Raw genomic sequence first — 26,607 nt, forward strand, 5'->3', positions numbered from 1 at the left:
ATGTCTCCGGCGGCTTCGGCGGCTGGAGGAGGCGAGCGGCGGCGACCCATAGCGAGTGTCAGGGAGGGCCGGGGCCGGGGCCGCGGCGGGACGGCCGGGGCGGTGCTGCTCGGCCTGTCGCTGCTCGGCCTCGTGCTGTTCCTGGTGCCCGCGGCGGCGGCGCTGGCCTGGCTGGCCGTGGGGGCCACCGCGGCCTGGTGGGGACTGAGCCGCGAGCCGCGAGGTTCGCGCCCCTTGTCCTCTCTGGTTCGGAACGCGCGGCGTCAGCGCACGCTGCTCGCCTCGCCTCCGGTCAAGTCGGCGGTAAACGGAAATCTCCTGGAGCCACGGACGCCGCTCGAAGGACCCGACCCCGCCGAACTGCTCCTCATGGGCAGTTACCTGGGCAAGCCGGGCCCGCCGCAGCCTGCCCCCGCCCGGGAGGGCAAGGACCTGCGGGAGAGGCCCGGCCGCCGCCCACCCGCGGGCTCCCCGCCGCCCGCGCCCCCGGCCCACCGCGTCCAGCACGTCTACCCCTCTCCCCCCACTCCTCTTCTCCGGCCCTCCAGGAGGCCTCCCTACAGGTAAGGAGCGCTGTCTATCCCTAGATCCTCCTCCGGGAAGGCTGGCTTCAGAGGACTTGACTTTTTGAATCCGATCTCCGTTTTCATCAAGTCCAAAGTGGATTCTGCGTGGTTTTGTCTTTAACTAAACCTTGGTGTAGGTCAGGCGTCTCCAGCCCTCCACCTCATGGGATGAGAGGTTGTTGCTAAAGCTCTTACCTTCCAGTTCTTAACCCTGCCTGAATATTAGTGTAGGTTTTTTTTTTTTTTTAAGGATACTTAATAAGCCACTAAAATATCTCTTTTGGATTAAAATGTCTTTTGAGTTTAGTTGCAAAGAACCATATCAACGTAACTCAAAGAGAGGTCCCAGGAAATAATCTCTTTGCCAAAACTAGATTGATAAAGTTGGTCAAGTTAGACATTTTCATTTCGTCTAAGGAGCTGAATGCTGTAGGAAGATACAAATTTTGGTGAAGTTGTTAGACGGCTTTTTTTTTCTTGGTGGTCCTGGGAATTGAACCCCGGGGATGCTCTACCGCTGAGTGACACCCCATCCTTTAATCTTTTGAGATAGTCTTGCTAAGTTGCACGGGTTATCGTCCAACTTGTGGTCCTCCTGCCTCAGCTTCCTGAGGTCCTTCAGCATTTGCTACTTTGCCCACCTAAAAAAATATATTTTTTGTAATGGGGATTGAATCCAGAGTTATTTTACCTCCAAGATACACTCCAATTTTATTTCTCATTTGGGAACAGGGTCTCACTAGGTTACTGAGAGCCCAAGTTGCTGGGGCAGGCTTTGAACCTGTGTGATCTTCCTGTCTCAGCCTCCCAAGTACTGGAATTACAATCGTGTGCACCACACCTGGCTAAAATGTTGGATTTTTTATTAACATATTTAGTTGAGTCAGGCACGGTGGCACATACCTGTAACGCCAATATTGGGGTGACTGAGACAAAAGGATTAGAGATTCCAGGCCTGTCTCAGCAATTTAGCTAGACCTTGTTTCAAAATAAAAAGCCAGGCATGATTGCACACACCTGTAATCCCAGTATTTGAGAGGCTGAAACAGTAAGACCACAGGTTCAAGGACAGCTTCGGAAACATAGCGAGACCCTATTTCAGATCCAAAAATAAAAGGAGCTGAGGTTTAGCTCAGAGGTAGAAATCCCCTAGATTCAATCCCCAGTATCACAAAAGAAAAATTTAAAAAGGCTGGGATATAGCTCGAAGGTAGAATATCTGTGTGTTCAATCTTCAGTATGTGTATGTATATATTTATATTAGCATTTATACATATGTGTGTATATGTGCACACACACACACAAACATGTTTATATGTAGCTCTACCTCTGAACTATACCCTCAATCCTTATTAATTTTTTTTTCTTTTTTTTTTTTTTTGCGGTACTGGGGGTGGAACCCAGGGGCTTTCTACCTCCGGGCTATACTCCCAGACCTATTTTCTATTTTATTTGGAAAAAGGGTCTCACTAAGTTGCTGAGAGCCTCACTAAGTAGCTGAGGCTGGCTTCAAACCTGTGTGGTCCTCCTGTCTCAGCCTCCCAAGCGCAAGGATTACAAGCGTGCGCCATCACGCCCGGCCTTATTTTGTTTTAAAACAGGGTCTCGCTAGGTTGCTGAGAGTCTTGCTGTGTTGCTGAGGCTGTCCTTGAACCTGCCATCTTCCTATTTCAGCCTCTCAAGTACAGGGATTACAGGTTTGCTTGGCTTATATCTGCTATGTATATATCTAGTTAAGATGGTCTGGTACTAAAAACATTTGACTAATGGGTGCATATTATTGGTGATTTAGTGTAAATAACTGAAAAGGCTCTTGAAAATTCCTCCCAGGGCACCCCAGCAGCACATACTTTTCTTCCATTGTAGTTGTGTGGACAGGTTTTCAGTTTCCCTCAAATTGTTGATGTAGTAGAGACAGCTGTTGAAGCAGCTGCCACTTTCTGCCCATAGATGGAATAGGGGAAATTTGCCATAAAAATACTGTGTTCTTTGTTGACTAGAAATAGATTTATGGGGTGGGATGTAGCTCAGTGGAAAGCCCTTGCCTTGGCGAGTGCACTGCCCTGGGTTCGATCCCCAGTCCAAAAAGACAGAGAGAGAGAGAGAGAGAGAGAGAGAGAGAGAGAGAGAGAGAGAGAGAGAGAGATTGATTTACCCCTTAAAAAAAAAATAAGCTAAGAACAAGAACAAAACAAAAAACCTTCACCGGGTGGTTGGCGCACGCTTGTAATCCCAGCATTTGGGAGGCTGAGACCAGAATCATCATGGTTCGCTGACAGGCTCAGCTACTTGGTGAGGCCCTCTGTAACTTAGACCCTGTTTTGAAATAAAGAATAAAAAATAGGGCAGGAGGTATAGCTCGGAGGTTGAATGCCCCTGGGTTCCATCCCGGGTTCCATCCCCAGACCTGGGGGGGAAAAAAAAGAAATAGATTTAAGCTCTCTGGAAAGTATCTGAACTTCCTTGATTCTTTGGCCACTTAAGTTTTCTGAGTCTCTCTTTTTTAAAGCTTCTTTGGTTCCATGATGTCTCTCCCATTCTCTGCAGGGATTGTGGGACTTTATCCAATCGATTTGTAATAACACCTCGAAGACGCTATCCGATCCAGCAGGCTCAATATTCCTTGCTGGGGGTGCTACCCACGGTGTGCTGGAATGGTTGTCATAAGAAAGCTGTGCTATCTGCTCGTAACTCAAAGATGGTGTGTAGCCCCGTGACCGTGAGGATTGCCCCTCCAGACAGCAAACTAACTCGTTCTCCTTTGTGAGTATTATTGTTGAAAGAATAGTCTCCCTTTGTGTCTACTCTTCAATGTTTATTTCTTAGATAAAATAACTATAAATCAAAAAGAAAATCTCTGCTTATTTGAGATATCCCAAATTCTAGTTAAACCTTTTTTTTTTTCCCCTTGATTTTAGCTTTTATTGTTAAGGGCAATTTCTAAGAGTTTATAAAATACATACAGTGTGTATATGATATTGGGGATTGAATTCAGAGACATTCTATCTCTGAACTATACCCTCAGCCCTATTTTTATTTTTATTTATTTATTTATTTTTTTTTGAAACCGGGTCTCACTGAGTTGCAGAGGGCCGAGGGCCTCACTAAGTAGCTGAGGCTGTCTGTGAACCGCGATCCTCCAGTCTCAGCCTCCCAAATGCTGGGATTACAAGCGTGCGCCACCACGCCCGGCTCCCTATTTTTATTTTGAAACAGGGTCTCACTAAGTTGATGAGAGTCTCACTACTTGGTGAGGCTGTCATTGAACCTGTGATCTTCCTGTCTCACACATGTGCCACCACACCTGTCGAATATTATATTTTTTGCTTAATGGTTAACTTCTTGTTTCCAGTGACTTAGGTCTAATGCTGTGTGTCATAATAATTAAACTCTTATTGCTGGAATCTTGTTTTTCATTATAGACCAGAGCGGATAATCAACTCAGCACTGTCCTCACCATCACATAATGCCCCAGACCCATGTGCAAAGGAGACTGTATTGAATGCCCTCAGAGAGAGGAAGAAAAGGACTGTGGAGGAAGAAGACCAAATATTTGCTGATGGCCAGGAAAATAAGAGAAGGTAACAGGCCTGGTAGAGTACTAAATGGACCTCCCTTGTGGATTCAGTTTTTCTTTCCCTTAAGTACTAGAGATAAGCTGACAACCTTAAACCATATTAGCCTCCTACTTTTGATGTAAATGTGTTAAGTGTCATTTTTGAGAGACTGCTCAGTCTTCCCCTCGCAGTTTTGTATTGTTCAATTAGTTGGTTAACTACCAGCTTAAATGGCATAACTGTGCCAAAGGAAAAGCTTATCAAAGAGTAAAACTTAGAGTATGGTAGGTTTATCAGTAGTAAAAATAAAACCAATTTCCTTCTTTATATTATAGCTTAATGAAAATAGAATTAACTTTCCTAAGTGCTAAGTGTTGAAAGAGATAAGGTTGAAGTAGCTAGTTAAGATATAGGACTATTTATGGCTTTCCAAGGACTCAGTTAAGGATTCCACTTTTTTTTTTTTTGGTCTTGGGAATGGAACCCAGGGCTTCATGTATGCTAAGCAAGTGCTCTACCACTGAACTACATTACTCTAGCCTCCACTAAGTTTTATTTTAATTCATCATATATCTCTTGAGCACCCACTATGTGCCAGACTCTTTTCTGGAGCCTGTTGGTAGAGTGATGAACAAGATAAAATTACTATTTTGGGGGGACTTTTTTTTTTTGCAGTACTGAGTATTGAACCTTTGAGCTATACCCCCACCTTATTTTTTTCATTCTTTATTTTGAAACAAAAAAAAAAAAAGTTGCAGAGGGCCTTGCTAAGTAGCTGAAGCTGTGTGTAAACCTGTGATCCTTCTATCTCAGCCTCCCAAGTACTGGGCTTTTCTTGGGACTTTTTGGAGGAGAAAGGTAATGGTTTTTTGGGGTGTGTGTGTGTGTGTGTGTGTGTGTGTGTGTGAGGGGTTGAACCTAGGGCATTCTACCTTCAAGCTACACCAAGCCCCACTTTATTTAGATTTTCAAACAAGATCTCACTAGGTTGATAAGAGTCTTGCAGCATTGCTGAGGCTGTCCTTGAACCTTCTATTGATCCTTCTTTCTCAGCTTCCCAAATATTATAGGCATATGCCACCACACCCGGTTTGACAGGCTAGTTTTTAAAATGGTAAAATAGAGCCAGGCATAGGGGCGCAGACTTGTAATTTCAGTACTCTGGAGGCTGAGACTGGAGGATCACAGGTTCACAGCCAGCTTCTACTTAGTGAGGCCTTCTACAACTTAATGAAACCCTGTTTCAGAAGAAAAAATAAAAAATAGGGTTGGAGATAGAATGCCCCTGGGTTCAGTCACCAGTACCAGAAAAAAAAAAAAAAATGCTGAAATAGCTGGGTGTGGTGGCACATACTTGTAATCCCAGTACTTGGGAGGCTAAGACAGTATTGCAGGTTCTAGTATAATCTCAGCAAATAGTGAGACTTTGATCAACCTAGTGACATCTTGTTTCAAAATAAAAGTAAAATAGGGCTAAAGATATAGCTCAGAGGTAGAATGCCCCTGGGTTCAATCCCTAGTGCCAGTCAATCAAAATGACAAATTAGAGCCGGGTGTGGTGGCGCACACTTGCAATCCCCACGCTTGGGAGACAGACAGGAGGATCATGCAGATTCAAAGCCAGCCTCACTGGCCTAAGAGACCCTGTTTAAAAAATAATAATAAAAGTATAAAATAGGTCTGGGAGTGTAGCCCGGAGGTAGAAGGGTTTCCAGGAGCCCCAGTACCACCAAAAAAAAATAATAATAATAATGACAAATTAGGTAATTATGGGTTGTAAGTGTATCATACAAAATGGCAACAGAGAGTAATGAGAAAGGGGGCTTCTTCATATAAAGTGGTCAAGGAAGACCTCTCAGAAAACAGTGGACCCTATACCTGAAAAATATTACTTGTCTCCATTATCTAGACTAGATTTTTCGTATCTGACAGTTTCAAGTTGACCATCTTTGATACTGTAGACGACAAGATTAGGAAGTCTTACATGCAGGTATGTTCGCGTAACACAGAACATCAGATAATGGTACCTAGTGCAGTTTGTGCCAATGTCATCTAGCCAAGCAGAAATGGTAGATGATGGCGGGTGCAGGGGCGCATGCTAGTAATCACAGCAACTCAGGAGACAGGCCAGCCTAGGTAACTTTGTGAAACCTTGTCTCAAAATAATGACTGGGGGATGTAGCTCAGTAGGAGATCACTTGCTTAGTATGTGGGTGGTTCTGGGCTCAATCCTTAGCACCTCAAAAAAAAAAAAAAAAAAAAAAAGAGGAAGAGAGATGGCAGTGGGTGAGGAGGAAATAACAACCATTTTTATGGCCCAGATAGGTTTTTCATGTTCTCCAAGGTGGTAATTTTTCTTGACTCTGGCAAGCCTGTAGCTGAGGATTCAGTATTCTTTCCCATAATTGGAATAAGCAGTGATCATGCAGGCCATGTGTACACTCTTTTTTTTGGGGGGATACCAGGGATGGAACCTAAGGGCATTGTACCTCCAATCTATACCCCCAGCCCTATTTTTTAGTCTTTTTATTTTTGAAATGGTCTCATTGAGTTGCGAAGGGCCGCGCTAAGTAGCTGAGGCTGTCCATGAACCATGCTCCTCCAGTCTCAGCCTCCCAAATGCTGGGATTACAAGCGTGCGCCACCAGGCCCAGCTCATGTGTATACTGTGGGTGTGTGTGGTGTGGGGGTAGAACCCAGGGGCATTACACCTTTGAGCCATATATATATTTATTTATTTATATATATATATATATATATATTTTTTTTTTTTTTTTTTTTTGGTGGTACTGGGGATGGAACCCAGGGGCCTTCTACCTCCGAGTTACACTCCCAGACCTATTTTATATTTTATTTGGAAACAGGGTCTCTTAAGCCAGCTGAGGCTGGCTTCGAACCTGCACCATCCTCCTGTTTCAGCCTCCCAAGCACGGGGATTACAAGTGTGTGCCACTACGCCCAGCAAGCCATATATTATTTTATTTGGAAACAGGGTCTCACTAATTTGCAGAGGGCCTCACTAAGTATCTGAGGATGGCCACAAACCTGGGATTCATGTGCCACTATACCTGGCTACACTCTTATGTGTAATATGTAGAGTTTTTTTTTTTTCCCTAATCACTTTGGCATGTTTAACCTCTGAAGCATTACAGGGTGTGTGGATTGATCCCTAAAATTAGTTCTTTTTCTTTGGAGGAGGTTTAGTTGTTGGTGGGATTGTAAATTTATGATTGTGGTACTTCAACGTGAAAATGTGAAATTCGCAAATGTTGATACTCATGAATAGTTAGTCTAGAGGGTATTTTGAAGTATTTACTTATTATCCTTTATTACCAAGAAAATCTTAGCATTTTTTTCAGGAGCTGGATATGGTGGTACATGCCTATAATCCCAGTACTGAGGAGGCTGAGACAGGAAGATCATAGGTTCCAAGCCAGTTTCAGAAATTTAGCAAGACCACCAGTAACATAGAACCTGTTTCAAAATAAGAAATGAAAAAGAATTGAAGGTGTATCTCGGGGGTAGAACACCCTTGGGTTCAATTCCTAGCACAAAAAAAAATAAATAAAAATAAATTCCTTCCAGAAGTTTATTGATTTCAAATAATCTTTATCCATATAGGTTGTGCAAGGTCCCAGGAATATAAGAGTATGCTTTAAGGGTGAGGGAAGGAAAATCATGTTATTTAATTGATAGTTTTTTTGTTTATTACAGGCGCCATGATAGCAGTGGCAGTGGTCATTCAGCGTTTGAACCCCTGGTGGCCAATGGAGTTCCTGCTGCTTTTGTACCTAAGTAAGTGACAGGCCATCTGGAGGAAATAGCAATTCTTTGGGAAAAGAACATTATTACAACTGTTGTCCTATAGATTTTCCTCTTTGCTTTTTGAATTGCTTAATTATTTAAGGTTTACATCTTTTGAAATCACAGAAGAACATTTCTAATAACTTGCCACAAGTGACCATCTGTCCAATTTTTCATATTTGCGTTAACATGAATGACAAACCAGAGTTTGTAAGTATAGTTGATGACCAGATATGTAAGGAGAAGAATCACAGATAAAATGCATTGATATGGAATTTAAGATAAATGTTAAGTTTTTACCTTTGAGTTTAAAAATACTTTGGAAGCCATGCATGTTGGCACATATCTGTAATCCCCATACTTGAGAAATAAGACAGAAGGATCAAAGGTTCGAGGACAGCCTCAGCAACTTAGCAAGACTATTTCAAAATAAAGACCTAAGATAGGGTGTTTGTTTTGTTGTTGTTGTTTTCTCTTTTTGTGGTTCTGGGGATGGAACCCAGGGGCATTGTACCTTCAAGCTATACCCTCAGCCCTATTTTTTATTCTCTATTTTGAAACAGGGTCTCACTGAGTTGCAAAGGGCCTCACTAAGTAGCTGAGGCTGGCCATGAACTGCGATCCTCCTGTCTCAGTCTCCTAAATGCTGGGATTACAAGTATGCAACACCACTCCTGGCTGACTTATCATACTCCTGTGTCAGGAGTATGATATGGCTGCCACAGATGGTAATGTGGTACGAGTGTATGCTGTTAGACTAAAATGAAGCCAGTAAGTGGTTAGTCCCGCTTTCCATAGCTATGCTCAGACTGGCCGCAGAGCCTTGTGTTTAGTTCATTGTACAAGAGAGAAGATACACAAATTCATTTCTAGTCAAACAACCAAGATGGTAGGGGGTTTGAAATAGCCAAAATGTAGCTAGGCATGGTGGCACGCGCTTGTGATCCCAGCATTTGGGAGGCTGAGACAGGAGAATCGCAGTTCGCAGACAGCATCAGCTACTTAGTGAGGCCCTTTGCAACGCGGTGAGACCCTGTTACAAAATAAAGACTAAAAAATAGGGCTGGGCGTGTAGCTCGGAGGTAGAATGTCCCTGGGTTCCATCCCAAGTGTACCGCAAAAAAAAAAAAGAAAGAAAGAAAGAAAGAAAGAAAGAAAGAAAGAAAGAAAGAAAAGGAAATAGCCAAAAGGGATGATGGTGATGGGTGAGGGGCTTTTGAAGGTATAGAACTACTAGCCTGGAGAACAGGGAAATGGGGGAAATGTAATATCCTCCAAAAACAAAAGGATTGTCACTTGACTTGATTGCAAATAGGATCTGTGAGTAAAAGTTAGAGGAAATACATTTTAATGCATTTAAGAAAGTACCAGTATAGGAATGAACAAGTTTCTGGTTGACATGGCTCACTCCATATTGTCTATATTGTAATAGAGCCTGCAGGACTGTCCTACAGGAAGGATGTATGGGGAATTTCTGTTTCATTTGGAGGCTTAAAAACAGTGGTTGGTTCCTCTTAACCTTAATTTAACAGGTTGAGCTATAAGTGACATACTATAAACTGTACTTGTTTATAGAGTAAAATATTTTAAGTTTAGCCGTGTATATATCTGTGAAACCATTACAATCAAGGCAACAAACTCTTCTGTTGCCTCCTCACACTCCCTCCTGTGTCTTATCTCACACCCAGGCACCTACTGATCCCCCCCTGTCCCCCACCACCCACCCACCCTCCTTCCCTTTCTCCCTCCCCCCCCCACTTTTTTTTACGGGTCTGAAGACGAAACCCATGGACATTTGACCTCTAAGCTACACCCCCTGCCCTATTTTTTATTTTGAAACAGGATCTCACTAAGTTACAGAGTACCTCACTAAGTAGCTGAGGCTGTCTGTGAATCATGATCCTCCAGTCTCGGCCTCCTGAATGCTGGGATTACAAGCGTGCACCATCACGCCCAGCTCCTGATCCTCTCTCTAGATTAGTAGATATGTGATACTTTCTAGAATATTATATACCTGTAATTACACACTTAAGTGTTAAATATTTGGCTTTCCCTACTGACTTTGTTAGATATGTTTTGGCAAATTGTGAGCAATGCAGATTAAGGGCATTGACTTCTTCCTTTCAGGTTTATCAAATTATTGTATTCATGCGTAGAACCATAGAAGAATGTGGGATAGTACATCTAACCTTTTTCCTTTTGTTAGGCCTGGGTCTCTGAAGAGAGGGCTCACTTCCCAGAGCTCAGATGACCACTTGACTAAGAGATCACGCACCTCTTCTGTAAGCTCCCTGACAAGCACATGCACAGGTGGCATCCCCAGCTCCAGCCGAAATGCCATCGCCAGTTCCTATAGCTCTACTCGAGGCGTCTCACAGGTACAGTGGCAGCTCGGTGCTGGGGGAGTAGGGTACGGGTTCCTGGCATCACTTAATTGATGAGCAGATGATACTGACCACTTTCTTCCTGTCGCTTTTGGATTATCTCTAACCTAACAAAAGATACAAAACTTTAAATAATAAAATATAAACTGAGTGTGGTGGCACATGCTTGTAATCCCAGTATTTGGGAGGCTGAGACCGATTTGTAGGTTCATGGTTAGTCTCTGCAACTTAGACTCTGTTTCAAAATAAAAATATAGGGCTGGAAATGTAGCGTGGAGGTAGAATGTCCTTGGGTTCAATCCGTAGTACAAAAAATAAATAAATAACTGAGTAAATAAATACAGATAAGTGAGATGGAATAGAAAGCCCAGGAAATAAACCAAATACAAATAGAACTATTATTGTCTTATAACTGGGAAGAAGAAAAATTCAATAAATGGTATTAATTTGATGGAAAAGGTTGAGTCATCTAAGAGATTTATCCAATAAGCATGTAGAATTAAGTGGTTTTTGTTGTTTTTAAGCAGGGCCTCACTAAGTTGCTGAGGCTGGCTGTGAACCTGTGATCCTCCTGTCTCAGTCTCCCAAGTACTGGAATTATAGGCATGCACCACCATGCCAGGTTTTAGTGCGAGTTTTTAAACAAGAAATGGTGTTGATTCTTGTTTAGAAAGGAGATTATAAGTAGGGCATGGTGGTATGTACCTGTGAAATAGTGAGACTGTTTAAAAATAAAAGCCTGAGGATGTAGCTCAGTGGTAGAGCACCCTTGAGTTCAATTTCAGATACAAAGAAGAAGAAAAAAGGTGGGAGGATTATAGCACAGGAAAGAAAGACGGCTCTGCTGCCAGGTAGGCATGGCCTAAACTCTTGGCTCTGATACTTAGGATCTCAAGCAGGTAATTTCCTTAAACTCCTTTTTTCTCATTTCTGAAGGATGATTATTAGGGCTAGCAGTAGTGTTTAAAAAGTCGGACGTGGTGGCTCACACTTGTAATTCCAGCATTCGGGAAGCTGAGACCCAAGGATCGCGGTTTGTGGACAGCCTCAGCAATTTAGTGAGGCCCTCCGCAACTTAGAAACCCTGTTTCAAAAATAAAGAATAGCTGGCCATCGTGGCGCACGCTTGTAATCCCAGCATTTGGGAGGCTGAGACCAGAGGATCGCGGTTCGTGGACACCCTCAGCTACTTAGTGAGACCCTTTGCAAGTCAGTGAGATCCTGTTTGAAAATAAAGAATAAAAAATTGGACAGGGGGTATAGCTCGGAGGTCAAATGCCTCTGGGTTCCATCCCCAGACCCACAAAAATAAGAATAAAAATAAATAAAGAATAAATAATAGGGCTGGGGGTTTAACTCGGAGGTAGGATGCCTCTGGGTTCTATCCCCAGTACCGCAAAAAAAAAAAAGTACCCCTTTCAGTACCTGTCAGTAGTGGGTCGATCCCCGTTACCACACACAAAAAAATACTTTTTTAAAGTGGTTGTCTTAGCCAGGTGTGGTGATACAACGCTTGTAATCCCCACTCTTGGGAGGCTGAGACAGGAGGATCACACAGGTTTGAAGTCAGCCTTAGCAACTTAGTGAAGTTCTCAGCAACTTTGTGAGACTCTGTTTCTAAATAAAATATAAAATAAGTCTGGGAGTGTAGCTTAGAGATAGAAAGCCCCTGGTTTTCATCCCCAGTACCACCAAAAGAAAAAAAAAAAAGAGAACGGTTGTCTTAGCCAGGCATGGTGGCATATGCTTGTAATTTCAGTACTTGGGAGGCTGAAACAGAAAGAAGATCATAGGTTCCTCGCCAACATCAGCAGCTTAGGCCCTCTGCAACTTAGTGAAACTGTGTCTCAAAATAAAAACGTTAAGTATGTCTGGAGGTGTCGCTCAGGTAGAATGTTCCTGGGTCCAGTCCTCGGTATGGCAGTCATCTTTTCATATGTTGGATGATTATTTTTAGTTTCCTTTACATTGTTATTGGTTCATATCTTTTGTCCATTTTTCTAAAAGGCTACAGTCTTTTCATATTTCAAGAACTTTTTTTGTGTGTGTGATACTGAGGATTGAACCCAGGGGCATTCTACCTATGAGCTATGTAGTTAGCCCTATTTTTTTAAATTTTGAAACAGTCTTGCCAGACATGGTGGCACATGCTTGTAATCCCAGCATTTAGGAGGCTGAGACAGGAGGATCTAAGGTTCACGGACAGCCTCAGCTACTTAGGCCCTTTGCAACTCAGTAAGACCCTGTTTCAAAATAAAGAATAAAAAATAGGGCTAGGGGTATAGCTCAGAAGTAGAATGCCTCTGGGTTCCATCCCCAGCACCACTCACACACAAAAAAAGTCTCACTAAGTTGCGGAGGGCTCACTAAGTAGCTGGGGTTGGCCATGAACCTTGCAGCCTTCCTGTCTCAGCCTCCCAGGCGCTGGAATTAAAAGCATGTGCCACCACACTCAGCTAGCAACAATCTTAATACCATTCTTCCTCTTAAACAATAATAATTCAATCATATTAGTTAATACCACTCCGGGGCTAAATTGCCCTTATTAACCAAAACTACTTTATTACAGTTACTTTGGATAAGGAACCATAAATCGATTCATTATATTTGTCTCTTAAATAATACTCTACTTCCTTTTTTCTTTTTTTGGTGGTACTGAGGATTGAACCCAGGAGCACACTGTGACCTCTGAGCTACATACTACCTCTGAGCCCAATTTTATTTTATTTATTTATTTTATTTTATTGCAGGTCTGGGGATGGAACCCAGGGGCATTTGACCTCTGAGCTACACCCCCTGCCCTATTTTTTAATCTTTATTTTGAAACAGGGTCTCACTAAGTTGCAGAGGGCCTCACTAAGTAGTTGAGGCTGTCTGTGAACTGTGATCCTCCGGTCCCAGCCTCCCAAATGCTGGGGTTACAAGTGTGCACCATTTTGCCCGGCTGTTTTATTTTTTATTTTGAGACAGGGTCTCACTAAGTTGCAGAGGGCCTCATGAGGTTACTGAGGCTAGCTGTGACCCTTTAATCCTCCCATCTCAGCCTCCCAAGAACTGTGATTACCAGTGTGAGTCACCATGCCTGACTCTGTTTCTTCATGCTTTTGAAAACATGGGTCATTTTCTTTTGCAGAATTTCCCACATTCTCATCTGTTTACAAAATCGTGGTATCATTTTAACATATGCTTTCTCCCCTGTTTTCCATGTGAGTGAGTAGTTGAGGCTCAGAGGCAGAATGCCCCTGGGTTCAATTCTCAGTGTCTATCTGTCTCTCTCTTGCTCTCGCTCTCTCTCTTGAAAATATGAAAAGTCCCGAAAATGGGCAAAAGATCCCATTCTATCCCTATTTTATGTTTTATTTTGAAACAGGGTCTCACTAAATTGTGGAGGGGCTAAGTTGCTGATGTTGGCCATGACCCATGATCCTCCTCCTGTCTCATCCTCCTAAGTACTGGAATTACAAGTGTATGCCGCCATGCCTGGTTAAGATGATCACTTTATTAATATTATTATTTTCAGTACTGGGAATTTTTTTTTAAGCGGTCATCTTAAAGCTGGACGTGGTGGCGCACACTTATAATCCCAGCATTTGGGAAGCTGAGACAGGAGGATACATGTTCACTCTACCTCTTTTTTTTTTTTTTTTTTGCAGTACGGGGGATGGAACCCAGGGGCATTCTACCTCCAAGCAGTACTCCCAGCCCTGTTTTTTATTCTTTATTTTGAAACAGGGTCTCACTTAGTTGCAAAGTGTCTCACTAAGTAGACGAGGCTGTTCTCGAACTGGGATCCTCCTGTCTCAGCCTCCCAAATGCTGAGATTGCAAGTGTGCGCCACCATGCCTGACTTCCTATATATATAATTTTATATATATATATAATTTTTTTTTATTCTTTATTTTGGAACAGGATCTCACTGAGTTGCAAAGAGCCTCACTAAGTAGTAGCTGAGGCTGTCCATCAACTGTGATCCTCCTGTCTCAGCCTCCCAAATGCTAGGATTATAGTTGTGCTCCACCACGTCTAGCTCTGCTTTACTTCTTTCAATTAACATTTTGCCTGAGAAGTTATCCATGTTGTTGCATGTTGCTGTAGGTCATTCATTTTCATTGTTTTACACTGTTCTGTAATAGGAATACACCACAATTAATTTAACTCTAAGTCTTTTGGTACACATATATAAAGTATGTGTATGGTAGTTTACATAGATATTGCTGTTTTTTTTTTTTTCTCTTTCCTTTTTTTTTTTTTGGTGGTAATGTTATTTAACCCTGGAGTGATCTATCTCTGAGCTACATGCTCAGCCTTATTTATTTAATTTTTATTTATTTATTTATTTATTATTTTTTTGGTGGTACTGGAGTTCCTGGAAGCCCTTCTATCTCCGGGCTACACTCCCAGACCTATTTTTACATTTTTATTTGGAAACAGGGTCTCCTAAGCCAGTGCGCGCGGCTGGCTTCGAACCTGCACGATCCTCCTGTCTCTGCCTCCCAAGCGCGGGGATTACAAGCGTGTGCCACCACGCCCGGCCTTATTTATTTATTTGTAACAGGGTCTAAGTTGCTGAGGGCCTCACAAATTCCGGAGATTGGCGTCGAATCTGCAATCTCCCAGTCTCAGCCTCCCAAGTACTGGGATTATAGGCATGGCTATAAGGATGCCTAGCTGCCAAACATTTTTTCAATAAGTGTTTCATTTTACTCCTACCAGCAGTATGAGAATTTGTCCTATTGTTTCACATCATCAGCAACACTTGGTATTGTTCATCTCTGTTATGATTTGGGTCTGGAATATCCCCCGAGCTCATGAGGGGTGATGATTGGATTATGAAGGCTCTGGCCTCAGTGGATTAACATGTTTGATGAGTTAAGTTGAATGGATTTACTCGGAGGTGGTGAAAACTATGGGCAAGTGGGGCATGGCTAGAGGAAGTAAGTCACTGGGGGTATAGCATTGGGGATTGTGTCTGCCCCCAGCCTCTTCCTGTGAGCCTCTCTGTCCCAGCTACAATGAGATGCACATCTTTCCTTTGCCACCCTTCTACCATGTTCTACCATGCCACACTTCACCGCAGGCCCAGAGCAGTGGAGCTAGGCAATCATGCCCTGAATCCCCTGAAACTGAAGCAAAATAACAGCTCCTCTTAGTTGTTCTTGTCATGTATTTGATCACAGCAATGAAAAGCTGACACACTCCTTAGCCTTCTTTTCCCTTTGATACAGGGTCTCACTAAGTTGTGGAGGGCCTCACAAATTGCTGAGGCTGACTGTGAACCTCCTGTCTCAGCCTCCCAAGTATTGAGATTATAAGCATGCACCACCACGCCCAGCTCTTTAGCTATTCTTTTGGGTGTAAAGTATTTCATTGTGGCTTTAATTTGCATTTCTCTGAGATAGAGGTGTGAAATATTTCTTGGCTCTTTATATATTCTGTTTTAAGAAGTACCTAGCTGCCGGGCGTGGTGGCACACGCTTGTAATCCCAGCATGTGGGAGGCTGAGACAGGAGGATTGTGGTTTATGGACAGTCTCAGCTACTTAGGCCCTTTGCAACTCAGTGAGACCCTGATTCAAAATAAAGAATAAAAAATAGGGCTGGGGGTGTACCTCAGAAGTAGAATGCCCCTGGGTTCCATCCCCAGTACCACACACACACACACACACACACACACACACACACACACAGATTTTGTTTTTATTTATCTGTCTATTTATTTATTTGTTTGTACTGGGGATTGAACCCAGGGGCATTCTACCTCTGAGGTACACTCCCAGCCCTATTTTTTATTTTGAAACAGGGTCTCACTAAAGTTGCAGAGGGCCTCACTAAGTAGCCGAGGCTGGTCGCAAACCTGGATCCTCCTGTCTCAGCCTCCCAAGTACTAGGACAAGCATCGCCACCATGCCCAACTCAAGATAGATTTTATATGCTGTGACAAATACAACCATAAATGATTTCAGGGGTTGGATGCTCAGTTATCATTAGGCTCATTGTGTAACTCTGTTTGACTTTCAGCTGTGGAAGAGGAGTGGTCCTACTTCATCCCCCTTCTCCAGCCCAGCTTCCTCCCGCTCCCAGACACCAGAGAGGCCAGCCAAAAAAACAAGGTAATCATCATTCTCCAGCTACATTTGCTGTATGGACAAATGGGAGTTGAGAAAAGGAGGAAAATGGACTTGATTCTTGTGCTTTATGCAACTCTAACTCAGTGAATCAAAGAACCTAAGCACCAGGAGAAGGGCAGTAAGGTGTCTGCTGGAATTGCCCTCCTCTCCTTTGGTCTCCCACATTAGCTTCAGGAACTCTCATGTCCCTGGTCCCAGCTGGTCCTCTGATGTTTAGCAAGCTGCAGCTCTGCTCCCTGGGTCTGGATTTGCAGGCTGAGCAAAGTTGGGGTGGGTGTGCGTGCGTGCGTGCGTGCGTGCGTGCGTGTGTATTAGTCACTGGGGATTGAACCCAGGAGCATTCTACCTCTTGAGTTACATTGACACAGGGACTTGATGAGAGTCTTCAGCACTTGCTGAGGCTGTCCTCGAGCCTGTAATTCTCCTGTTTCAGCTCCCCAAGTACTGAAATTATAGGCATGTGCCACCACACCCAACTCTAGACATAGTTTTGAAGATCTATGTTTTGTAGTTGGTTTAAGAGGTTTCTCCTTGGCCTCCATTTCTGTAGAAATTCTCTGACCATTTTTATTCTGACGTAGTGAGATCTTAAGTCATGATCAAGAACAGTGTGGTCTGAAGCCAGGCATGGTGGCACACAACTGTAATCCCAGTACTTCAGAGGCGGAGACAGGAGCATTGCCGGTTGTCAGCCAGCCTTAGCAACTTAATGAGGCCCCCTGCAACTTAGTGAGACCCTCTGTCCAAATAAAAAATAAAATAGAGCTGGGTTATAGCTTGGAGGTAGAAGGCCCCTGAGTTTACTCCCCAGCACCTAAAAACTAAGAAAGATGTAGTCTAAGCTAAGCATGATGATGCATGCCTATTATCTCAGTACCCAGAAATTTATTGAGACTCTCAGGAACCTAGTGAGACCCTACTTAAAAAAAAAAAATAGCCAAGCATGGTGGCGCACGCTTGTATTCCCAGTACTTGAGGAGACTGAAACAGGAGGATCACAGGTTAATAGCTAGCCTCAGTACTGTGAAGTCCTCTGCAACTTAGTGAGATCCTGTTTCAAAATAAAAAATTTTTAAAAAAAGGAAGGGAGGGAGAGAGGAAGGAAAGGGAGGAAGGAAGGAAGGAAGGAAGGGCTGGGATTGTGGCTCGGAGGTAGAATGCCCCTGGGTTCCATCCCCAGTACCACCCAAAAAAAAAAAAAAAAAGCAACTTTGGCAACTTAAGCGAGATTCCCAGCACCCTATCGAAACCCTGTTTCAAAACAAATTTAAAAAGCTAGGCATGGTGTCCCATGCTTGTAATCCCAGTACTTTGGAGTCTGAGACAGGAGGATCTGGGTTCATAGCCAGCCTCAGCTACTTATGAGGCCCTCTGCAGCTTAGCTTAGAACCTGTTTAAAAATAAAGAATAAAAAATAAGGGTGGGAGGTGTAGCTTGGAGGTAAAATGCCCCTGGGTTCAATCCCCAGCACCACAAAAAATAAAAAGGGCTGGCGAGTAGCTCAGAGGTAGAATACCCCTGATTTCAGTTCCTAGTAACACACACACACACACACACGCCCCTAGAAGTGGTTTTGACTAGTTAATAGTTAAGAGAATGTAAAACATTATCTAGAACATCCATCAGGAAGTCTTCTAATCTAGATTCTGATTTTTTTAAATCCCTGCAGAGAGGAGGAGCTTTGTCATCATTCCATTTCTTCAACTCCACTGGTAACCGACAAGGAGTCCCAGGGAGAAAGGGGTAAGCTGCTAAGGAGCAGGAGTGGCTGGTGAAGGTAGTGATGGTGGCAGAAGTGTTCACAGAGGAAATGATAGATTGATACCAATGAAAACACCCAGTTGAGCATTACTCTTTTTTGGGCAAGGTGGATACAGAGAAGTTCCTGCCTGCCCTTCAGGGGTTTGCAGTTTAAGAGAGGAGAAGGGTAATACAGATAAATCCAGTGTAACATATGATGGCTGTGGATAGAGGTTAGCTCAATTTGAGGCATCTGTGAGGTTCCTGATAATTACTGTCCACTAAGCATTTGGAAACACGCATTTTTATCTCTTTATTTCCTCTTGACTGTTAGAAATGATCTTGCAAACACTTTCCAAGCACACCAGCCATGGAAGACAGAATCTTTTCAAAGATAACTAGTGACCACTTAGATGTTATAGAAAAGTGGAGAGACAGGACGCGAGAAGAAAGCCAGCAAGCTTCTGTTTTTCTCTTTAGTTACAGATACGACCACTTGGAAGCAACAGAACTCTTGGACTTCCCCATCTACACCTGGCAGCTCTGGGAAGCGGAAGCGGAAAATTCAGCTGTTGCCATCCAGGCGAGGGGACCAGCTGACCTTGGTGTGTGTCTACCCCCTCAGTGTCCTGTGTCTGGGGAAGACTAGATAGAAGTTTCCTCCAGTTTCTTTGGCTCAGCCTGACGTCTTTTTTTCTTGTTGGCAGCCGCCACCTCCCCAGCTTGGCTATGCTGTTACTGCTGAAGACCTCGACATGGAGAAGAAAGCCTCCCTCCAGTGGTTCAACAAGGTCCTGGAGGACAAAACTGGTAAGGAGCATACTCGGGGTTGAGTTGTTGTCTCCTTTGGTTGTATTGTACTTTTTCTAAAGGGTTTCCCTGGAAAAGTGTCCCTTAATTTTTCTTTGTTCTTTCTCCTCTGAGAAAGCTCCCCAGGTCTTCATTGAGCCATGAAGCTTAGTGAACACTGAGGTTGAGGAGAAGCATCTCTAGGCCTAGATGAGCCCTAGGCCTTACGCTTCCTTGGGCCCTCTGGAAATCATTCCCAAGTGAGGAAGGACAGTTTAATCTCGTATTTCTTCCATAGATGCTGCCTCAGACTCTGTCACTGAGAACCCACCCGCCACTCAGCCCTCCTTCACGTTCACCCTGCCTGCTGGGGGGACTACTTCCTCAGCAGCCTCCCTCCCGGCCTCAGGCGCAAACCCACTGTTAGAGAGTTTGAAGAAGATGCAGAGTCCTCCGGGCTCACCGGCCCTCCAAGGTAAGTGCAGGTCACTCCTGGAGCACATTGGCTTCCTGAGTATCAGTGAGTTAGAGGTGAGATAAAAGAATCATGCCGCTCAGTCACTAGAAATCATTCTAATGATTGAGCCTCCTCTGACTTACCAGACCCATGGAGGTATAGGTGTCAGAGCTTGCGAATTCTCTGGTTGGGAAGTTTAAGGGAAGGGACACTCCATACCTGGCAACTTGGTTTGGGCTCAAGAGCTGAAGCCCAGTTCTGTGACTGTTCTGAGTCTTGCTGTCATCATCTGTAAATGAGAATCATGCTTCCCTCGTGGTATGTCTGCAATGTGAGCATGGCCATACCCTTAAGATGTTGAGCTTAATATTAGTAGATCATAGGCCCCAAATAAGATTTCCCTTTTCTCAAGGTCAGGGCTTCAAAGGCCTGTGCCTTCATGGCACTCCATATAGGGACATCACTTATTACACTTCATCAGATACTAGTGCAGGTGGGTACTCAGCCTTCCTGAGAGCTCACAAGCAGAGACTGCCTCACTTGTGGTAGATCTCCAGTTACCTCCCAGTGGGTAGCCATGATACACATCTGTGTTAGATGGACAAGACACATCTAGGTCAGTAACTGGATGGAAGAGTTCCAAAGGCTCTGGCAAACACCTGTCATCCCATATGTGGGAGACTGAGATAAGAGGATTGTAGGTTTGAGCCTGTTTCAAAATAAAAGATTTTAAAAAATAGGGCTGGGGTATAGTTCAGAGGTAGAATTCCCAAGCATCACTCCATAGTGCCACACATAAGAGTTTCAAAGACTGCATTTTCCTTTGTGCCCACACACAAAACCTCTATTTAGGCACTGTTTTATCCCCTTCTGTCTGTCTTGTGATCTATGAGGTAGAAATAGGAACCCCTCCCTAGATTTAGTTGTTTGGTATTTTTTTTTGTGTGTGTGTGTAGGGTGAGGGGCACTGGGAATTGAACCCAGGGGCATTCTACCTCTGAACTACGTATGCCCCTAGCCCTATTTTTATTTTGAAACAAGAGTTTTGCTAGCTTGATGAGAGTCATATTTGCTGGGGCTGTCTTCGAACCCTCCACTCTTTTTTTTTTTTTTTTTTTTTTTTTGCGGGTCTGGGCATTCTACCTCCGACTACATCCCCTGCCCTATTTTTTATTCTTTATTTTGAAACACGGTCTCACTGAATTGCAAAAGGCCTCACTAAGTAGCTGAGGCTGGCTGCAGACCTGCAATCCTCCTGTCTCAGCCTCCCAAATGCTGGGATTACAAATGTGTACCACCACGTCCCGGTGACCTGCAATCCTCCTGTCTCAGTCTCGCAAGTACTGGGATTACAAGCATGTGCCACCATGCCCAGCTTAGTTGTGTCTCTTGACTAACTCTTGAGTTCCTAGCATGGTGGTAGACCTACTGGAAGTCTTTAGAACTCAGTCATTTTATTCTTGCTTTCAGAACCTGCTGGAGCAGCAACAACTGTGGCCCCTTCACCTCCAAAGACACCTGGCCTTCTGGCTCCTGCTGTCTCTTCACCTCCAGTGGCTCTGCCAGGCACATCTTCAGACTCAAAACCCACAGTCACTTTCCTGGGACTGGTCTCTGCTTCCTCTCCGATACCAGTCACTGACACCAAGTCACCTCCAGCCCTTCAGGCTGAGACATCTGCCAAAGCCCAAGACCCCCCTGCCCCGGCCTCCACCCCAAAGCAAAGCATGCTGTTTGGGACACCACCAAGCAGCCTGCCTTCTAACTCTTCCTCCCCACCTGCCCCTGGTACCTCTTCTGCTTCTCCCATGTTCAAGCCCATTTTTATGGCCTCACCTAAAAGTGAGAGTGAAGACCCCTTGTCATCTAAACCCTCTGTCGCAGCTGCAGCCACGTCCAGCTCCACCCTCCCCACAACAAGCACTGAGACTCCGACTTTCAAGCCCATCTTTGGCAGCCTGGGACCACCCACATCTGTACCTTCTCCAGCTCCCTTCTCCTTCAAACAAGCAGCTGCTCCAGCCACTGCTGTAGCTACAACTGCACCGCTCTTCACTGGCCTGGCCACTGCCACCTCCACAGTGGCTTCTGCCAACACAGCCACTACATCCACAGACTCTGCCTTGAAGCCTGCTTTTGGGTTTGGGGTAAATAGCATGGCCAGCACCGTGAGCAGTACGGTCAGCACCATGGCCAACACCACGGCTTCTGTCTCTCAGCCTTTCCTATTCGGGGCTCCCCCTGCCTCTGCCCCCAGCTTCGCCCCAGCCACCAGCTCAATATTCCAGTTTGGCAAGCTTTCTTCCATGCCGACATCCACAGCCGCCACCAGCTTTGGCACGTCCCCCGCGAGTGCTGCTCCCGCAGCCACCAGCAGCAGCAGCAGCACCACCACCACCACCACCACCAGCTTCAGTGGCTTTGGCACCCTCACCACCTCAGCCCCTGTTACCACCAGCCAGCCCTCATTGACATTCAGCCACACGACTGCTCCTGCTCCTGCTCCGACCTTCAACATTCCCTTTGGCTCAAGCACCAAGCCCCCTCTCCCATCATATCCAGGAGCCAACCCCCAGCCCACATTTGGGGCCACTGATGGGCAGCAGCAAGGAGCTGCCAAGCCAGCCCTTGCACCAAGCTTTGGCAGCTCTTTCACTTTTGGGAACTCTGCAGCCCCCACCCCGTCTGCAGCTCCGGCTCCAGCCTCAGCCCCTGCCCAGCCAGTGTTTGGCAGCTCAGTGCAGTCAGCTTTTGGGGGCTTGAAAACCACAGCCTCCACCTTTGGCACCCCTGCCAGCACACAGCCGGCCTTTGGAAGTACCACAGCAGTTTTCTCCTTTGGTGCAGCTACCACCTCTGGCTTCGGAGCTCCCACCCAGACCACCAGCAGTGGGACTAGTAGCTCAGTGTTTGGCAGCTCAGCTCCATCACCTTTCACATTCGGGGCATCAGCAGCCTCGGCTGGCAGTGGGGGCTTTGGGCTTAATGTGGCTACCGCAGGCACCAGCTCCACCCCTGGAGCATTCAGTTTTGGAACTGGACAAAGTGGGACCACAGGTGCCACCACCCCTTTTGGAGGAGGCTTGAGTCAGAATGCCCTGGGCACGGCCAGCCAGAGCACACCCTTTGCCTTCAACAGCAGCACGCCTGACAGCAAACCTGTGTTTGGAGGTAAAAATAAGGGCAGATGTGGTCTGCGGGGCCCTGCGCTGCATTAAGTGCTAGCACAGTCTGTGCACAGAGGGACTTGTCAGTAAATACAAAAGTTGAATGCAAGGTGGTAAGAGATGTTCGGTACTGATTGGAGGGGCCATTGCAAGTTTTGCTCAAAGTGCTTCAGGACAAGGGAACTGGGAGTGGGGGTAGAGGGGAGAGAGCATGTGGGTGTACACACGTCTTGCAGCATCTGGGATAGCTAGTGCCACGGCCCACAGTAGGAGTGAGCAGAGAGGAGGCATGATTGGCTGGAGGTTAAGGGAAGTGGTGTGGACAGGGGTTGTGAAATAGGCAGAGGTAAAAATAAGAGTTTGATGGGGCCAGGCGTGGTGGCGCATGCTTGTAATCCCCGCGCTTGGGAAGCGGAGACAGGAGGATCGCGCAGGTTCGAAGCCAGCCACGCTGACTTCTGTTTCCAAATAAAAAGTATAAAATAGACCCTGTTTCCAAATAAAAAGTATAAAATAGACCCTGTTTCCAAATAAAAAGTATAAAATAGGTCTGGGAGTGTAGCCTGGAGGTAGAAGGGTTTCCAGGAACCCCAGTACCACACAAAAAGAGTTTGATGGGGTTTTTTGTTGTTGTTGTTATTTTTTAGGTACTGGGGGTGGAACCCAGGGGCATTCTACTTCCGAGCTACACCCCCAGCCCTATTTTTTGTATTCTTTATTTTGGAATGGTCTCACTGAGTTGAAGAAAGCCTTACATAGTAGCTGAGGCTGTCTGCAAACTGTGATCCTCCTGTGTCAGCCTCCCTGATGCTGGGATTACAAGCGTGCACATGTTTTAAGTGTTAAGGGAACTTGTAAAATGCAAAGCAGAAGAATGAGATGACTTTGCCATGTGGAATGTGAGTTTTGATTCTGAGAGTTTTTCTCCATTAAATAGGAGATGCAGAGTTAGGTGTGGTTAGTGCATGCCTATAATAATCTCAGTACATGGGAGGCTGAGACAGGAGGATTGCAGGTTTGAAACCAGCTTCAGCAACTCAATGAGGCTTTTACCAATTTAGCAAGACTGTTCCTAAGTAAAAACCATGCTGGGGGTGTAGCTCAGAGGTAAAATACCCCTGGGTTCAATCTCCAGCACCACCAAAAAAATGAAAATAGGAGGTGCAATGGTACATACCTGTAATCCCAGTATGTAGGAGACTGAGACAGAAAGACTATAATTTTGAGGCCAACCTGAGTAATTTAGCAAGACTGTAAATAAAATATAAAAAGGGCCAGGATTATAGCTCAGTTGTAGAGCACTCCTGGTTTCAATCCCCAGTACCCAGCGGGGACAATTCTGAGCAGATTCTGGGGAGTGGATTAGGGTAAAATGTGTGAAAGGAGCATCTCTTGGAAGAGTCATTCTGGATACTGAAAAAAAGAACATAAGATAAGTGTGACACCCCCCCACACACACACACACACACACACTAGGGATTGAACCCAGGGCACTGTACCTCTGAGCTACACCCCAGCCCTGTCTTTTATTTATTTTGAAACTGTCTCACTAAAGTTGCAGAGGGCCTCAGGAAGTAGCTAAGGCTGGATGTGCACCTGGGATCCTCTGGTCTCAGCCTCCCAAGTACTGGGATTACAAGCATGCTGCCACCACACCCAGCAAAAATTTGATAAATTTGCCGGGCACCTGTGGGCTAGAAAATTGCAATTCTGAATGTCAAGGGAGCACAGTGAGCACTGTGTTTAACCAGCAGCACCCAGCCGAGGAGATGGGCCCCTAAGACAGGCAGATAACTGCTAACACCTGGCCTGTTCAGAGTCAAGCGAATGGGACAGCTGCAGGCCCGCATGGGAGAAGTGCAGGGTGGGCTGCAAGAAGGAACAGGCTGGAGGAAGGGTAGGGCCTGCGGTGAGATGTGGGAACTGGAGCAGTTCCTGGTGGTGACCTGGAGTGAGTGGCAGAAGTTGGGCACCATGAATCACTCATGGAGTCACCAGAAATGGTGACAGAGAGGATGACAGTAGGCCTTAGATCCTTGGTGAATAAGTAAAAGGGAGCAACTGGATGACACTCGCTGTCAAGGACCAGGACTCATTATAACAGATTTTGATTATCTGAACTTCAAATTGGAGTTGGGTAATTAGAAAGAGGAAAGAAGTGGCTTGGAAGCAGCGCCTGGGAACAAGAAGGTCCTTGCCCTGCCTTTAGCTCTGACATGCTGGTGGGGGTGGGGTGTTGCAGAAGAGGCATGGCTTGATTGTCTTGATGGAAGGTAGTCACTTGGTCAGGCCACTGGGTGCCCCCGCTACAGCGCAGCCCTAGACAGCAGGTTCACTGGGAACTCCAGGCATTGCCTGTGGTGGTGTGGACCAGGGCCAGGGCATCCTGTGGGAAATGCCCCTGCAGGGTGCAGACCCCCACACCTTTCTCTGCTTTTTGCTCTCCATGCTTTGGCCCAGTCTCTACAGTTCTCTGTGTCTCTGTTCTAGGCACTTCCACACCCACCTTTGGGCAGAGCACCCCTGCCCCTGGAGTAGGCACAGCAGGCAGCAGCCTCTCCTTTGGGGCATCCTCAACACCTGCCCAAGGCTTTGTTGGAGTCAGGCCTTTTGGTAAGCAACCGGTCTATTGCCAGTGTCGCCAGCTTCTCTTTGAGAAGGGATTGGGATGGGTGGTACCAGGTGTCTGGCTGAGACAGAGGTTGGGCTCATGGGGCCCAGCAAAACCCAGGTATGGAGGGAGTTGATCAGTAGAGTTCGAGGAACTGTGTCATGTGGACATCCCCAGAACACTCTCTCTCACTTTCTGGGATGCTGATTTTGGTAGGCCCTTCCCATACAGTGCTGCTTATACAGCATGGGAAACCCTGCCTGAGTCCCCAGTTACTTCCAAGAGCCAAAAGCACCCTGAGACTGTTTCTCTTGTAGTGGCTTCCGTAATGAGATCTTGTCTAATTTTTCCAGGATCAGCGACCCCTTCGTTTTCCATTGGTGCAGGATCCAAGACCCCAGGAGCTCGACAGCGACTGCAGGCTCGAAGGCAGCACACCCGCAAGAAATAGCCTCTGTCCTTTGTCTCCATCCTCATCCTTGCCCAAACCTGGACCTCAGCACCTGCTAGGAAGAGCCTCTGACCCTTCAAGTTCAATAAGCAAACCCACCCCAGATCTCCAGCTTGAGCCATCAGGGAAGTGGTGGCGGTTCCAGGGCCCTTTCCCTTCTGGAGGAAGCAGGCGCCTCGGGGAGGAGCGGGAAGGGGCAGGGCCAAGGCCCCATACCTTTACTTGAACACTTGGACTGGTGAGGCTGGAGAACTAAAGATCAACTGTACATACTGTCCACTGACCCCTGGCTCTTGTGTAGTGCGTAACGTAGGCAACCTCCCTTTCCCCAAGAGCCATCTCTGCTGGAGGGTGTGCAGTGCACCCACTTGGATCTCTGGTGTACATTTGATGAAATTGGGGGAAGTGGATTATCCCTGAGCCTCTCTCTGCTTGGCTTGGCTATAAGAAATGGCTCTCTTCCTCTGATCCTGTTAGGGGACTCTTACTCCCCCATCTCTTGCTTTGTCTCTCCCTGGTCCACTGCAGGGTTTTTTTTAATGACCTTGAATCTAGCTTTGCCTTGGAGACCCCAATGGGTGTTGCTCCCTCTGCCAGTTTAGCCCCTAAGTTTGGTGGCTCAAGACTGTTAGCTTGGCAGAGCCAGGGCGAGCCCCCTCGCTGCAGGAGAGAGAAGCTCCTGGAGCAGGCAAGATGCCCACCGCTGCTTTCAGCTGCCTCCTCCATGCTGGCTTCGCAAGCGCCGTCTGCCTCTCTGGATCATATGTTCCAAGCCTTGTCCTGTGTTGCTGTCTGATGATGCCCATGTCTGCTGCTCTTGGAATCGAGTTTGGAGGAAGAATTGAATCGTATGTGTGGCGGCATGTTGGTAGTGCCGGACCTAACTGTCCCAAGCCTCCGGGCCTGGCTGATTGAAAGTGGCACCACGCAATGGCCAGAGTGCTGGCTCTTGAA

The 26,607-nt window shown here is 45.8% G+C and overlaps 1 protein-coding gene across 3 annotated transcripts; it reads left to right on the top strand.

Annotated features, from left to right (window-relative positions):
• Positions 1 to 25,653, top strand: LOC308267841 (nuclear envelope pore membrane protein POM 121C-like; the record flags this gene model as incomplete). Of its 3 annotated transcripts, XM_080702787.1 has the most annotated exons (13): positions 1 to 563; positions 3,114 to 3,329; positions 3,989 to 4,147; positions 7,838 to 7,918; positions 10,134 to 10,305; positions 16,329 to 16,420; positions 18,108 to 18,181; positions 18,659 to 18,783; positions 18,886 to 18,988; positions 19,266 to 19,442; positions 20,895 to 22,595; positions 25,082 to 25,204; positions 25,556 to 25,653. In XM_080702787.1, the coding sequence occupies 13 exons, from the start codon at positions 1 to 3 to the stop codon at positions 25,651 to 25,653; spliced, it is 3,684 nt and encodes a 1,227-aa protein (XP_080558913.1). The 3 variants fall into 3 exon arrangements, with proteins under 3 accessions (XP_080558913.1, XP_080558914.1, XP_080558915.1); XM_080702788.1 differs by lacking the exon at positions 19,266 to 19,442; XM_080702789.1 differs by lacking the exons at positions 16,329 to 16,420; positions 18,108 to 18,181; positions 18,659 to 18,783.
• Between the last annotated feature and the right edge of the window lie 954 nt (positions 25,654 to 26,607).

The sequence above is a fragment of the Muscardinus avellanarius genome, assembly GCF_963383645.1.
Source record: "Muscardinus avellanarius genome assembly, chromosome: 10".
Taxonomy (NCBI): domain Eukaryota; kingdom Metazoa; phylum Chordata; class Mammalia; order Rodentia; family Gliridae; genus Muscardinus; species Muscardinus avellanarius.